The sequence below is a fragment of the Corvus cornix genome, chromosome 5, assembly GCF_000738735.6.
Source record: "Corvus cornix cornix isolate S_Up_H32 chromosome 5, ASM73873v5, whole genome shotgun sequence".
NCBI classification, from domain to species: Eukaryota; Metazoa; Chordata; class Aves; order Passeriformes; family Corvidae; genus Corvus; species Corvus cornix.
The window spans coordinates 25,971,547-25,988,388 of NC_046335.1; the positions used below are offsets into that span (position 1 = coordinate 25,971,547).

At 36.9% G+C, this 16,842-nt stretch overlaps 1 protein-coding gene across 5 annotated transcripts in view; it reads right to left on the minus strand.

The window, feature by feature from the left end:
- NPAS3 (neuronal PAS domain protein 3) overlaps positions 1–16,842 on the minus strand; it is a 602,217-nt gene that overhangs the window by 43,024 nt on the left and 542,351 nt on the right. For all 5 annotated transcript variants that reach the window (XM_039553021.1, XM_039553020.1, XM_039553024.1 and 2 more), the window contains one exon: positions 8,459–8,577. In XM_039553021.1, coding sequence (XP_039408955.1) covers positions 8,459–8,577 — 119 coding nt within the window. The remainder of the gene's footprint in view (positions 1–8,458; positions 8,578–16,842) is intronic.

Here is a 16,842-nt window from a genome sequence, read left to right on the forward strand (position 1 = left end):
GTTTTCTTTCTGAGGAGAATAATTTTGGAGTAGCTCTTCTACAGTCAGTGGTAGGCCAGTTAAGAGCAGAAGTTCATCTTTTTCTGTTTGCTTTGTCTTTATTAAAAAAAACAATTGCTGTTTGCTTGTTTGTTTTTGTTTTGGTGAAAGTTCCGCTAAACTTCACACTATCTGGTCTGAGTACTTTTTTCTTCAGCATCTCATTTTCTCTATTCAGGGCAACCATCAAAACAAAGGAAGTACCAGCTTGAGAAAATGAAGTGTGATGCACTGGAACACAGAGATGATTTGACAATATTTGTGTGCTAGGAAGAAAGGCTGAGGATGAAGTACAGCATGTAATCACAGTTGGCTCGGATACAAACAGCCATTGTTATCTTTGGCAAGTCACTTGATATCTTGGTATGTTAGCACTTTCCAGACTCTGACGAGTGTTGCAAAAGTACATTCATTAATATAAGTGACTTTATAAGCAATAGGAAAAAGCCAATAAAACATAATGCTTTGTTCAGGTAAGAGCTGCACAAAAAGGTGGAAGTTTGCAAAATGTGTAAATCAATGTATGAGCCTATTGTTTTTTCTCAGCATACTTTTGATAAAAGCTGTGAACTGCTGCAAGTGGTAGAGGTAAAAAAGCTAATAGTGTCTGCATTTGCACATCTAAACCAATATTTAAATTAAGAAAAGTAGGTGCACCAAAATATCTACTGGCAGCAGTTACAAAATAGTAAATTGAAGAAGAAATATGGGCAGCAGCATCTCTCCTAAAGAAAATTCTGGCTTTGTGTGTCTTTCTTTGCTCCTATGAAAGGCATGTTCCCAGTCATTAACAGTAAACAGTGGCAAACAACATCGGTGGATAACTTAAGAAAACACTGTGGACTGAAGACCTCTCTTTCCCAGTAGGCATTCCTACCTGGAAGCACAATACTGTTCTCCCAAGGTGTAATAAGAGGTATCTCTTGGTTTCCACTCTGCTGAGATCTCACTGCTCTCATCCTACTCACTGAGCTCTGCTATTAACACTGCAGGGGGTCTCACACTCCACTGAGTTCACAAGTCTGGATAATTAGTGCTACTTATGAAAATGTATCAAACATTTTCCATCTCTATGACTCAGTAGAACTTGGTTCTTGAAAGAATACCAGATTTGATTTGGAACTGCTCTCTGTCCATTTTGAATATTTTATTATGTATCAGAGTAAATCTTGTTCTCACTCTCACTGTTATATCCAGTGACTTTTAAAAGAGGAGGCTTCAGAATTATACTGCCTAAAAACCAGAATCAAAGGCAATTACTGCTAATTTGGTGATAATATTATCTTTTTATATCCCTTATACTTTGATAATAGAATTTATGAAAATAAAAAATTTCCCAGAAAGCAATCTGTGCTAACTCAATTTTATTTTTTCTTTCCTTCCAGAACCCAGAATTGATTTCCCTTTTACTCAGTTTGGAGCAAGCCACAGCTCTGAGGCCATCGGAACATTTAATACAATATTTGGGGAGAAACACATCCTGATACAGGTGTCAGGAATACTGCAGTCATTGTGAGGAATAATCAAAGCTTGAATCTTTCTTGTAAAAAAACCTGCTATTAAAAAGGCCTTTTATATAACACTAACTGATTCATTTCAATAATGAAAAATAACAAATAATGAATGCTTAACAAATATTCATTTTTCCAGATGGTAAAACAGTGTTATAAATCCTATTTAAAAGATGCTGAGCCCTGAAATTTTTTTTTTTTAGAAGGTGGAATTTGTAGCCACTGAACACTTAAAAAAATTGGTTAATGTATTTAGATGCTGAATGTGAACCAAGCTTTTCCAGACAGCTCTCCTAATAGAATCTCACGGTTCTATATCAAGGCATAAAATGAACCCCAATCTTGATCCAGTTGCAGACCATTATTTCTTGAACCATATCTTTATATCTACAAGTTGATACTTCATAAGATTCAGATTGGCCCATTAGTATTTTGTTCTTTTTCAAGTAATGCTGCATCTTTACTAGCTAAGAGACTTCCTTTTGACAAAAGGTCATCGATTTACATGGGTGAATCCTCGATCAGTTCCTTCTCACTGACAAATTACCTTTAAGTCTTCCCAGTGCTGAAAAGTCTGGGGAATGCATGTGCTGACATTTAGAAAACTCTTCACATAATGCTTCCTGATGTTGGTTTCTTATTCCTTCTTCATTCAATTAAAGAGGTGTGGCAGTAACCATGTGATAAAATACTAAATTCTGCAGTTTTCTTTCTTCCTACAGAGAAAGGTCAGGACATCTTTCTGGGACAGAGTGAAATATTTGACAGAAAAGATTTCAAGGGGGAAAAATATTAGAAGAGGAGGAAAAAATTTAGGCTAAGCAGTAAAGTGGGATATGTGAATTCCCTCATTTGGAGGAGGGAATGAAATCTGTCTCTAGCAGAGGTCACACCTGAAAAATGTACTAACCATTAGACTCTTAAGCAAAAACCCCTGCCTTCTCTTTCCTTCTTCATCCTATCCCCCTGAAGTGGAAGGTGGTTTTCTGCAATGATACATTGCATCCTTAAAGTGATTTTGGAATAGGTACCTCTTGTTTCTGAATTCCAGGTGAATCTTTCACTTGGATGAGAAACAATCATTTCACTTTTGGATTGAACCAAGAGAACAGTATCACAAGGTGAGTCCAACGTAATTTTGTCTTTCTAACACAGTTTTTGACTCTCTTGCCTTCTTGGATTAATGAATCTAAATTCTGCCAAAACCTGCACTTCAAGTGCTCAATTAAGATCTGAAAATCTTGCCCAACTCCTCAAGTTCTTCTAATAAATAAATAAATAAATAAATAATTAGATGGCAAATAAAGGCAGAAATAGCATGAAAAAGACTCATAGTAGAAATGTGACAGGCATAAAATTTCAACAAAAAAATTAGATTTCCATCTTCAAAATTTCATTCAAAGAATGCTGACTTTATGATTTTAAGTAGCAAATCTGAGAGTGCAGTCTCAGAGAATGTTTAATTTTCAATGAGTTTGTAGAAAGACACTAATTGAACAAAATAGATGAATTTTCTTCATCTACAAGGACTACAAGACTAATTTGTGAAAACATTTTTCTGGAGTTTTAAGTATTATTTAAAATATTTTGATATGCCTCATACAACTGATGTATGAGGTATAGCTAACCAAACTTTCATCCTCCATTACTGAACTGCAGAAATCAGATGTGCAACAAACCATCCAAATTGCTAAACTAAACTTACCAAACCAATTTTTTTTTAGTATAGCAATTTACTTATTTTTATGCAGTATGTCCACTGGAAGGGACAGCCTGAAGGTTTTCTAGGATGTCCTTAATTCTGCTGATGGGTCTTCAAGATGTTTAATTGCCAATTTCATGGGAGATGGAGAGGCAACAGATGTTGGTTATACCAAATTCATAGATTGCCACAGTGACAGTAAAAGTACAAGGCAATTTCCTAGTGTCTGCTTATCCACCTCTGTAATAGCTTACAATGAGAATGCTACTCCATAAAACAGTAGAGGAGCATGTATGGATATATACTAGCACTTCTGATGAGTTGATGAGCTGGAAACAGCTGGCAACTACTGACTCTGATGATGTTCGGTGCTTTGGCTACTTCTTGATCCCATTAGTTCAAGAGAACAGTATCAGGTCATGAAAGTTTGAACAGAGAAAATTCTAGCATAATCTGACAGGGAAGTAAACATGACAAAACAATAATAGGATACTGCAGAGGAGTAGAAAATGTATCACTGGACCTGAACAAAGTAATTTTGAATTAAAATTAGCTTTGACATATGACTGAGTAACTCAGACAGTAGAAAAATTGAAGTTGGGATAACTTTTAAGTGGACAGAACTGTGAACCTCAAAGGGAGGAAAACAAATGGAAAAGGACGTAAAATGAAGATAAAATCAAAATTAAATACCAAACCATCTTTCACTGGTGAAAAAATAAATATTGAAAAAAAAGGAAGATGTGGTATGTTTTTAGCGGAGAACAAACAGGAAGTCTCTCCAGCATGTATCTCAGACAACAGCTGCAATGGTAATACATTCTGAGTTTTGCAGTGAATGAAATTATAGTTTTTTTCTTTTTATTTGTTTTCTCTGTGTTTTATCAGTTGAATAAATTTTATTTCACGGTTTTTAAAGATTTTAAATTTATTAACTGAAAAATTAATAACTCTCTAGTACTATATGTAAACTCTTTTCCTACAAGCCTCTGAGCCTAAGAGCATTAAGAATGGGAAATTCTAATTCAAGGAGAGTGCTGGCGAACAATGAATGGGAAAGAGAGAGGAAGGATTAATCATGTAATCACTTTTCCACTTACACTTTTAAGGTAACATAATTCATGGAAAAAGGCCATTACCTCCATTTTTACGTGTAATTCAGAACTAGTTATATCAGTTCAGGAAGGGACTATACACAGGGCTCATCTCGTGTCAGAATTGTCTAGAACAGGGTCTTTTTGAGGCATACATATGTGCACATTTATCAGTCTGATTTTTGTTTCAACATTTCTTTTGATAGAATATTAGTTTTGACTAGATCAACCTGAATGATTAATCAATTTCATTCTTGGACTGTTTTCACTTTTATGCAATTTTCCTAAGGCAGGGACCACTCACTCTGAAAATTGACTAAGCACCTTGTGGACCACCTCAATCATTTGCTGTCTACAGGAAACATTCACCAGCAGCCCTCAAAGCAAGGAAAAATGACAATGTGGTTCTGAGCTCAGCAAGAGTCTGGATCAAGACACAACTACTGTACCTAAAAGGGGCCTACAGAAAAGCTGGAGAGGGAGTTTTTTTCACAAAGATGAAAAAAATTTGTCACTGCTGGAGGACTGAATCCACAGGGAGTTGAATACCTTTGACAGAGCTAAAATCTGACTCATAACACAGTTCCTAGCAAACTGCTCCCAATGAATGGTTGTATGCTGATTCAGGGGGCTTACCCCTAATCCCCTTACAAGAGCTCAAGGGAAGGTGTTAGCTAAGAGCCCTTGCATTTTACAGATGGAAAATACAGTGCTCTGTTGTATTCTGAAGGTGTGAGACAGTGGCTCCTTAGTCAGGAGGATTTCCTGCAGGAACTGTGCTGCCCATGGTCCCAGCTGGCACAGGCTTTCTCGAGTAAGTGCTGAAGTACTTCCAGGGACCTCTGATGCAGAATTTAGCCAGATTTTCACACAATCTTTGTTAATATTGTGCAATTATTCTTCCCTGTTGACAATTTCTTATAGATGTACATCCATAGGGCTCATGAATCTTTCTTAGTTTTCATAAAATACATACCTTAATGAATTCAAGAGACCTTAAGTTTGTTCTAGTACTGAACTTTTAGAAATCAATGAATAAGATTCTTAAAAGTGACATTCACTAAAGCAGTTGAGTTTTATTATGCTTGTCTGATACACCAACTGACAAGAATGTTTAAACAAAGCAGTTCTTACAACTCAGTTAAAATGATATTCACTTGATCCAGCCCTTCTAAAATGAATGTACTATTTTTCTGGGGCTCATCGTGGCCGTGGATAATGATCCTTCTATAGAACACAGAGTGCCAATAACCATGCTTTTGAAAAACTGTCAGAGTGTAATTCATATTGCTGGACACAGCTGAACTCAGCCAAATACTGCCAGTTACGAAATCCTTAAAAACATCAAAAAGCAGAAAAACTGCATATCTATTTTAACACCTGCCTAGGGCTTGTACAGTGTTTATGTGATTTTACTCAAGCTGACTTGCCTCATGAAAAATTTTGGAAAAACCCAAATGTTTTATTTACAGGCAGTTTTGTTGACTATCATGCCTTTTCTTTTTATCCATTAATTGTGTTCAGGAAAAACTGGCTAAAAAATGATATCTGATCTTTCAAAACTAATTTTGCTGTACTTGTGACATCTCAGTTATAGCTTTAAGCGCTTCTGTGAGGCATTAGCTGTTCTAAGAGAAATTAAATGGTATTTATATGATAGGTATTACCATGTCTTTTGAGTCAAGGGTCTACTGTGAATTTCAAAAATTGTAATGAGTAAAAACCCCACCTTGTGAAGCCAGCCTATATGTTCTGTTCTGACTTTGGACTAACATTAGATTGTCAGGAGTCCAAGAGAGAGAATGACACAGTCACTTATATATCTTCCTTTTGTTCCTACCTACATCTGGCAGAAATGTGAGACTACAAAATCCACAGATAAATTCCCTATGTTTATCCATTATTATTGCATCAAAAACATCCAGCAAAGCAAGTTCTCTATCAATCTAACTTTGGCCTAGCCTGGGTGGACCATGCCTAATCATGAGAATTAGTTTAACTTCAATGACCTGAAAAAGTGCTGTTCACACTCTGGGTGGAAGAGAGAGACCTGACAGGCTTGAAAGATGGGCCTGTGTGGACCTCTTGAAGTTAAACAAGGACAAGTGCAAGGTCCCTGGGTCAGGGCAATCCCAAGCACAAATACAGGCTGGGCAGAGAATGGATTAAGAGCAGCCCTGAGGAGAAGGACTTTGGGATGTTGGGGGATGAGAGGCTGGACATGACCTGACAAGGTGCACTGGCAGCCCAGAGAGCCAACTGTGTCCTGGGCTGCATCCAAAGCAGTGTGGCCAGCAGGGCAAGGGAGGTGACTCTCCCCCTCTACTCCATTCTGGTGAGATCTCCACCTGGAGTGCTGCATCCAGCTCTGGGCTCTCCAACACAGCAAAGGGCATAGACCGGAGTAGGGCCATGAAGATGTTCAGAGGGATGGAATATCTTTCCCATGAGGTTGGCAGAAAGGCTTAATGAACTGGGGCTGTTCAGCATGGAGAAGAGAAGGCTTCAGGGTGAATTTATAGCAGTCTTCCTGTACTTAAAGGGGGCCTACAGAAAAGCTGGAGAGGGACTTTTTACAAGGGCATGTAGTGATAGGACAAGTGGGAATGACTTTAAACTGAAAGACAGTAGGTTTAGATTAGATATGAGGAAGAAATATTTTACTCTGAGGCAGATGAGACACTGGAACAGATTGTCCAGAAAAGCAGTGGATATCCCATCCCTGGAATTGTTCAGGGCCAGGTCAATAGGGCTGTGAGCAACCTGGGCTAGTGGAAGGTGTTGCTGCTCATGCCAGGGAGGTTTGAACTAGATGATCTTTAAGTTCCCTTCCAACCCACACCATTCCATGACTCCATGATCTGCCAATTCATTCATTCATTCATTCATTCATTCATTCATTCATTCATTCATTCATTCATTCATTCTCCTTCCTCCTAAGACACTTCAGTGTCAGTACACTTCCTGGTCTTGATACCTCCCCAGAGTAGTAAGCATAAACAAGTACTCAGTGCATTCTTTCAGGTGTTGACAATTAAACAGCACACAGATCAAAACTTGTGGTGCCTTAAGAAACCACTGCTTTGGACTTAAAACTTCTACTAGCAACTACTTTAATCATCTTGACCCAGAAACCATCCAAGAGAAGGACTCCCAGACACTTGCTTGCAAAGAAGACATTTCTGCTGGATTTTTACTTCTCCAGTAGCTACCACAATGCTATATTCTCAGAGAATTTTTTTGAAAATTGAGTTGGGGAATTTTACTTTAAAGCTGCTCTAAATCTTCCTCTAAAAACTGAAACAAAAGGGTTGTGAAAGCTTTTAAATGAACATTGACAAGCAACTTCTTTAAATACCCACACATTCTCAGACTTACTTTCTTGCACCACTCTTTTATCTTGTACAAAACTTAATGGATGACATATTTCATTCCACAAGTTGACAATGTTAAAAATGTGCTATTCCTTCTAGTTTTAGTATACTGCAAAGCCAGTGATAGCTACAGGCACTATGAGCGATATATGTCTGAAGAAAAATGAGATTACTGCTGATAAGGAACAAGAGACTTTCATATCTTAAAAGAGTCTGAAATCCAGCAAATATGATCCCCAGCAGCAGATGCCCCTCGGACAATGAAAGAAAAATGGTGGAAAAGTACTCATTGTGGCTTGTTGTTTCCTACAGCTGGAATGGCAGCAAAATGAAATAGCATACTGCCTGCATGAAGAAATCCTACCTCTCTGGGAAAAACATAACCTAAAGATGACTAACAGTCTAACAAAATGAGCAGTAATTTTCCACTGTGGGAAAAGTGATGTTACTCTGACTCACCTTCTTTGGTAAAAGATACCTTTATTTTGGAAGTGTTACTCTTTTGAAGGCTATCATGCTGTTATCATCAATGTTTATCATAATAACGATCAATTTAATGGAGACGTAGTACAAAAGCCAAACCTCAGGCTGGAAATATGTATTAATGATTCTTTAACAAAGGAACGAGATGTATGCAAATGTGAAATAGCTCCTTTCTCTGTCTATTAAGGTGTTCCTGGAACATGAATGAACATAATTTCAATATGTCAATATTTCATGCTGCAGTGCAACCCTTACCTTGTATCCTGATGATTTGATGTGCACTCCTCGCTTGGTCAGTGTAGATTTCATTCGGATGAAAAAAGAGCGCTCTAGAGTGTTGTCAGTGGTTAGTAAACTGGGGTTTGTAGATTCCACTAGGGAATAGAAAAAATACATACACACATAATTTAGATTTTATACATCCCCTCTAAGCTATTTTTCAGGTGCAATCCTTGAACTCACTAAAAATAAATGACTGATGGATGCTAAGAGTGTTGTAATCAATTTATCTCATTTAGAAAATGTTTATTTAGCAAAAAAAAATTACAAAAATATACATATACTTAGTATGTCTCATTTTCAGGTTATTTTTCCCATAGAATTTTTAACAGAGATTTGTCTCATTAACTCTTTCTTGCACTATTTAGTTATGACTGGAGTGGGAGGGTATATCACTAGAGTGCATGACACTGTTTTAAAAACTGTTCTTCAGTATTTTGTAAAAGGCAAAGTCTCACTGAGGTAGAAATTCTCTCCTGAAACAGGCTGCAAATTCTACAGATTTTTATTCCCTAGTCTCCACTCCTCAACTGCAACGATACCTAGGGTGAGTCACTGCTGGATTTGTGTGCCTTGGTTTCCACATTACTGAGGGGAAATTAGGGCCTTTATTATCAATAAAGCATTAAACAACCTGAAGGCAAAAATTCTCAAGTAAATGACACATATTATTGTCACCATATCATCAATTATTGGTGATTAATTAGTCATTAATGAAATGTCTTTTTAGTCCAGCTGAAGGGATATTACTTGCTCACAACTAACTATAGCTCTCACCTGTGCTTCTCACTCCCTTAACTGCAACCATTTCGAATACTTAAGATTCCTAGTATAAACCATGGTAAAATACCATCAGCACTGAGGTATTCTTTATATAATCTCTAGGATTGCTATTTTTTAGCCCTGATAAACAACTTATCCCCAAAATACTGTTAATGGGAAAATTCTGGAGCAGTTTACAATAAACAAGCATTATTGGAGATAAATGAAATTTCAGTTTCAGTGAGGAATTAACAAGAAATAAAAAAAAATTGAAATTATACTTCAATTGTTTAAGAGAACCATACAAACTGCTAATAGAATGTGTTTAAGTATTTAACATGCATTTGTTATGCAGTCAACAGAAATGTAAAAACTTGTCTGTGAGCTAAGGATTATATTGAATTGTCCTTGATTTAATGTGGTCAACTTGTCTTGTGTTTGTGACATTTCAGTTCTATTGTGATAACTGACAACAGTGTCCCTTTCTTTAGTGTGTCTCTTAAGATTTTTTTGTTTTAGAGAGCAGGAATTCGATGTCATTTTAAATGTACAGCTCTTTATCACTCGAGGGAAAAGCAGAGCCATGTTATATTTAGTACTTTCATTTCTTCTGATTAAATATGAATTACTATGAAATTTTTCTCATCATCTAACACACCATAATACGCCAACAGCTTTTTAATACACTATATAAGCACAAACTTCTGCTCTAAGAGTTTAATTTGCCCCTCTAATCCAATCACATCAACCTTATTTCTCTTATCAGAGATTCCCATTTTGAATTAAATGAGCTCATTAGTTTTAATCAAAAGCAGAGAGATCAAAACTTAAACGTAAATGCTTTAGATCAGAACTGTCAGTCAGCCGTGCAGTTCTATTTTACTAAAACACAAGATCAGAGACCCTTAGAACCAATTTTTTCTCGTAAGGGATGCCAAGAGCTTGAAGATGCTATATCCTTTTTTTTTTTCCTCCCAAGGACAGATTATACATTTAAGGTTAGACTTAATTTAGAGTATTTTTTTTCATCCTGGTGGAAATGGGAAAGTATACCATTCTGCTGTTGTCTCTTTCACATTTATTGGTGCAGGTCCTTGGAGACCTGAACAAATGTGAAGCCATCACAATCCATGCAACAAACCTGTCCTCAAAAAATTCAGCTCTGTTCAGCAATATCACATAAGAAATAAAACTCTGAAGGGAGAGATATGTTTCAGGGTACAGGACAGTGAAACCCTGAAACAGTAGCCAAAGTCACCCAGACAGCAGCAGTACTGGTAAGATGAGGATCATATTTAATTATTATTTTTATTGTACAGTACAGTGCAGTAGTTAAGAAGTACATTAAGTAACCACAGCATGGTTGCTTCCTGCTGTGTGAAGAAATGCTAAAATCAGCTTAACAAGTATAGTTGTTGTAGTCCAGCACATTATGCTCTAGCACGGGCAATAAGCACAATATGTCCTCCTGTGTTCTAATGGTAATTACCTAAACTTACAGAAGTAATGTTAATTAAACACACAATATCTTATGCTCGAGAAAGATCAGGCTGTAATATGTATGTACCATTCCCAAAAAATCGAAATTAAAATTTCTCTTCATACACAGTTAAATGAAAGAAAAGATAACACCTGACATACAGTAAAGTGTACTTGACATTGACATTTTTTGGGCTCATTTAATAATATGTCATAAGATTAACATCATTTTGCTCTTATTATACTATGTACAAACCTATACATCTCTGTAAGTGAATGTTATAAAACGCACAAAATTTATCCCACAGACTGGAATAGCATTTGTCATATAAATATGTATTCTGAAGTGTTTGATTTCCTTTAACAAAAAGTACCTGAGAGTGTATGTGTGAGATGGGATTAGTTACCTAAAAGTCCCAAACAGCATTTTGAATTTCTCTCAAGAGAGAACCATTAGGGCTCATAGTGCAAATCTGCATTCAGAGTTGCACCCACCCACAGTAGATACTGTAACAATGCTGACAGTGATCATGCATGCAGGATTTTAAAAATAGGATGTGTATAGAACAGATCCATCGATGTCAGTGATGTTTGCACAGGAATAGATGGAATAGGGTCCATTATGAGTTCTCAGTAGTTGGTTTTAAATGCCTATCACTAAACCTCTTCAATTTTTTTACAATTATGTCAAGGAGACTTGTAATCTGAGGAATACCTGAATGAAACTCTAGCAATTAATTTTTGATTTTTATTTGTAATCTAAAACCTTTAAAAAAACCCTGAAATAAACAAGGTCCACTTGGTTTGATACTGTAGAAACTAAAGGTGTCTTTTTACACTGAAAAGTAAGGCTTCTGGCTTGAATTTACTGAGTTTAAACCCACTGTTGAGTTATAAACTTCTGAAACTGTGAGTTCAGAATGCTAATTATGTGATAAAAGTCAAGGCTTACTGCATGTGAATGAAAGTATTTTACACTGTCAGGCTTAGAAGTATAAAAAGTAAGTCTGGGTTGTCTTTGCAAAGCAGGTAATTGTGTACTCTGTTGGGAAAGCACTTGCCTTTGTGTGCCCTTAAACATCTTCAACAGATACTACTAAAGGAATAAACTTCGTCTCTTTCCACTCCCAAAGCTGATAATGCAGGATGAGATTTCTAGACACAAGGAATGCATTTTCCATTTCAAAGGGAGAAAAGCTGCAATCCACTATACCCATATGGAAGTGTCACAAATGTTAAAAAGGTTAAGTAAGAGCCACAGAGGCAAATGGGAAGATAGTATGAAACAGCAGCCAATTCACAAAACTATTTTGTTATCTTCTTAACTTACTGAGATTTGCTCAGTTGGTCAGAGCATGGTGCTAACAGTGCCAAGGTTGTGGGTTTGATCCCTGAATGGGCCGTTCACTAAGGAGTTGGACCTGATGATCTTAGTGTGTCCCTTCCAACTCAGAATATTCTGTGATTCTAAGCATTTCTTTGTGAACAAACCTTGTACCTCTGATCCTTCACTGGACTTTGCCTTGGGAATTATCTTGGCTCCAGATCCTACAAACCAGTCATTCACCGTTTAACTTCACATGCTGGAAGAATTCTTCTGATTGTTCTGGTGGGACATAAACATGCCCGTAGCTATTTGGAGGACTGAGGTCCGTGCCTCTAATGCTGCAGGGATCTGCAGAGGTACTGTACACCTGTGTGCAGTCTGACTAATGCTGTAGAGCAAAACAATGTAAACCAATGCAAATAATTGCTCTTGCACAGCAATAGCACAAGTACTGTCCCTATGAGTCACTAGCAAGCACATTCAAATTCAGATAAACAATTTGTCCCCCAGGAAAAAAAGAAGTTCCACATTTGATTTATGTCTCAAATAACAAAAAGCTGCCACAGTAGGCTGAATAATGCTCACCAACTTCTGGGGTTTTTGTCTTGACATGCATTAAAAATAATTGAGAAGACAAAAATGCATTTTTTCATGCCAAACAGAGAAAAGCTAGGCTTCTCATTGATAGGAAGACAGGAAGTTATAGAGTGAAAACCAAATGCCAACAAGGAATTTAAGAAGATTGGTGGAAAAAGCCCCCTTATGGTTTAAAATAAATTATTTTCTGGATTTTGTAGCACTTTAGGAAGCTTTCATCTGGCTTTCATCTCACTTCCTTGAAAACACATGGCCATACAGCTTTAAAGAGACATTCTCAAACACCAACTATACAGCCAGCTCTTAAAAGAGAAACAAAATAAGAGAACATACAAAATGGTAAGAAAAAGGGAGCTCTTTTCTTGCTATCTTCTACACTTGCAAACCTTTTCTCACATTTTCTTAAAGTCATATAAACCTTTGTATAGGGAACTGAGAATCATTATGTTCACATGAATAATTAGGTAATATAAATCTATCATTTTCAGTTGGACTAGATGCATTTTTTAAATGTTTCTGTTTCTTCTGTGCAGTTTATTGTCTGTAACCAGGCATTAAAAGACTAAGAAAATTTAACCTTGAGTACTTAACTGTCTTTAACCAGAAAAGTGACTCTCAAAAAAATCACTATTGCCAAGATCATTTTGTCTCAGTATCTTACAAGTGAAATTTGATCATTTTATAAACGAAAAGATAGATTTTCACAACTACTAGCCCAACAAATAAAATTCAAAAGCTACAAGACAATTTATTTCCAATACATGCAAGTTGCTATACTTAGTAATTGTGCAAATGAATGATTTTAAGTGAAGTGGGTTCAGGCTGATTGCAGGCTGAACATGGGCAAGTCCTGGAAGCTAAAATTTGTTCTAGGAAACTGCTGGAGATTCCTGGACTATTTGGATGAACCACCTAGGCCTATTTATGGACACTGGTAACCTGCCTGGAGATCAAATAACAAGAATAGAGCTGGCAAATTCTATAGGTGCTCTCTTGGTCTCACCAGTGTGCTCAGCATCTTGCAAAATCAAGGACTATGTGAACTATTTATTTAACACTGTGGCTGGCAGAGGCTCATTCATTCTTCCAAGGCAAAATATTTTTGCTGTAAGTTATCCCAGTTATAAACAGGAACTTGAATTCCTGAATAACCAGATTTGGATTCGAAATTCACTGTACGTGTAGGTGACTGGGTAAGACTTGTAAAATTTCTGTTTTGCTATTTACTGAAAAGCCGAAGAAGTAAAGAATTGGACTCAGACTTTAGTGACTTAGTTCCATTCTTTCCTTTACATAGAGGGAATAATGCTGGGATCTGGATAAGGCATCACTCAAAAGGGGAAGATTCAGGGCAGCTCTTTCAAAAGAAATGGAAAGAAGGATGACTTCCTATAAAGAATTTATATCTAGGTAATGTTTTCAGACAAGATAATAAACTGTTCTTTTTTGTCACCCTACGTCCAAGATGAAGACAATTCACTTTTCATGACCTATAAGCCTATTAGAAATTCAAAGGCATATAAACTTTAAATGCTATCAGACTTCTGTTGAAAACTAGATCTTTTAATGATTTTTTTAATCTTCATCCCCCTCGCCCCCCCTACCCCTTATCTCTCCAGATTTTCTAGATCCAAGAACTGATGGTGTGGCCTGGAATCTCAGTTGCACTTAGGTTGTCTTATGTAAAATCCTTAATTTTTTGCAGTTAATTTGACATTGAAGCCTTACATGTATTACATATATTTATTATTACATATTACATATATTTATTTCATTTTTTCCACAATTTTTAAAGCATATGCTATATATATTTACATCTAGAGGTATGATTATTTTTATATTCACTGTAATTACTGGGCTATGGTCCACATGCAATGGTGCACGCTGATATTTGAAACTGGAACAAGAGGCTAACTCAGATATATACAAGTTTTTTTAATGTGATAAAAGTCCGTGTGTTCAGGCAAAACACGGGCCAGTGAAGCAGCAGTGAATTTAGTTACAACAGCCAAGAAAGTGGGAGAACATGTTTAATATCTGATCTGCTTTATACACTGTGGATTTAAAAGAACTTGGATATTATACAGGAATCTGTTGACTTGAACTGTTCAGCCACAGCATAGTGTAGTTAATATTTTTAATTTGCAGAGTTAATACCAAATTTTTATTTGTTGAAAATTGCCTCCAAAAGAAGTAGTGAAAAAACTAGTGCTTAACTATATAAAGTTTAAAGGGTCAAACTATTAGAAAGGCATTTAGAAGAACAGTTCCTTCATGTAAGGGATGAATTCTGTGACTGAAGGCTTAATTGCCCACACACTGGTCTACAGCTCTCTTGTGAGCTGCCCCACAGTATCTGAGACATGTACAAGAATAGCAGTTTCACACAGGACCTCCAGAAGTCCCAAGTCTTTCTGGAGAAATTGATGGATGCCAAGTTGATGGATGCCAAGTTGATGGATGTCTCTCAAGCAGCACAGGTTCTCTATCTTTGGGAAACTTAAGCCACTAGAGCTTGGTCCCATTTAAGAAAGTAGGAATACTGCAGAAAGACTTGGATCAACTTCCTGATCATTATTTTAAAATTGCTAGCATCCTTTGTGGGCAGTTGTTTAGGGCTTTAGTTGCACATGACTACATTCCGTCTGGTATATGTGGCTATACCAACCTCTGAAATGTGCTTCTACTTTTCCCCAAAATTCACCAGACTTAACATTAACTACAGGCAAAAGTAAACCAGAATTCTCTAAGAGAACTTAATTCTGTTTTACCAATGGATAAGCAAAATTGTACATGCAGTTACTGGCAAAATAAGTTATAGTTTCACACAACTTCCATACATTCACAAGCACCACAATTTTAATGTGCAAACTATATTTATCTGTTAATGCTTAGTTTGCAGATTTTACAAGTGCAAACACTACTACATGCATAGTGTAGTTTGGGCACAAAAATGGCTGGATCTGCAGAGACATAAACTATGCTTTGGAAAGTTACCTTGTAGTATTACATATAATGAGCTTACCCTGTTCGCTTTTTAATTTGACTATGGCCACATACTGACTGTACTTATGTAGGAGAGACTAAAGTAAAAACTCATTGGCAGGCATGCCCTAGTATTACCAGAGAAATTTTTGAATGTTCTATTATCCTTGCAGAACCAAAGTAATCTGAACTGCCCTCATTGGACTAATAATCACAGAATCATAAAATGGTTTGGGTTGGAAGGGACCCTAAAGATTATCCAGTTCCCATCCCCCTGCCATGGGCAGGGATACCTTCTGCTAGACCAGACTGCTCAGAGCCCATCCAACCCAACCTGGAACACTTCCCAGGCATGGGGCATTCACAACTTCTTGGGCAAACACAGTGTTCATGTTTCTCATAGTAAAGAATTTTTTCCTCATATCTAATCTAAATCAAATCTCTTTCAGCTTATGACCATACCCTCTTGTCCTGTGACTACATGCCCTTGTATAACATCCCTCTCCAGCTTTCTTGTTTAGCTACTGGAAGGCTGCTTTAAGTTCTCCCCAGAGCCTTCTCATCTTCAGGCTGAACAATGGAATTCTCTCAGTCTTTCCTAGCATGAGAGGTGCTCCATCCCTCTAATCATCTTGTGGCCCTCTTCTGGACTGTCTCCCATATAGGTCCATGTGCTTCCTGTGCTGAGGACCCCAGAACTGGATGCAGCACTTCAGGTGAGGTGCTTCTCATAAGAGTGGAGTAGAGGGGCAGAGTCCCTTCCCTCGCTCTGTTGGCCATGCTGCTTTGGATGCAACCCAGGATAGGGTCAACTATTACTTTATTTAATGCCTCAAAACTTTCCTTCTTGTGCATCTCCTTCTATTTCTTCTTCTAGTCTAGAAATGTCTTATCAGGCTATTAATTCCCAACATTTGCAATTTACCTCCCATGTAAACTGTATCTCACAGAACTCTTAATATATCTGGTAAAATAAAGAATGAGTTAAGAGCCAGGACAGAGCTATAAATAAAGTATTGCCAGGATGAAGCTATGAATAAGATTTTTGTTACACTGCAACATTGAAAGAGAAATTTTACAACAAATTTTGGTATGTCAGTGATCTATGAAAGACACAGAGCTTTTTTGTCTGTTTGGAAACAACTTAATAAAGATTTGTTAATAACAGAACCAATCATGGTAGGAAACTTTAACTCTGAAAAGCATTTGG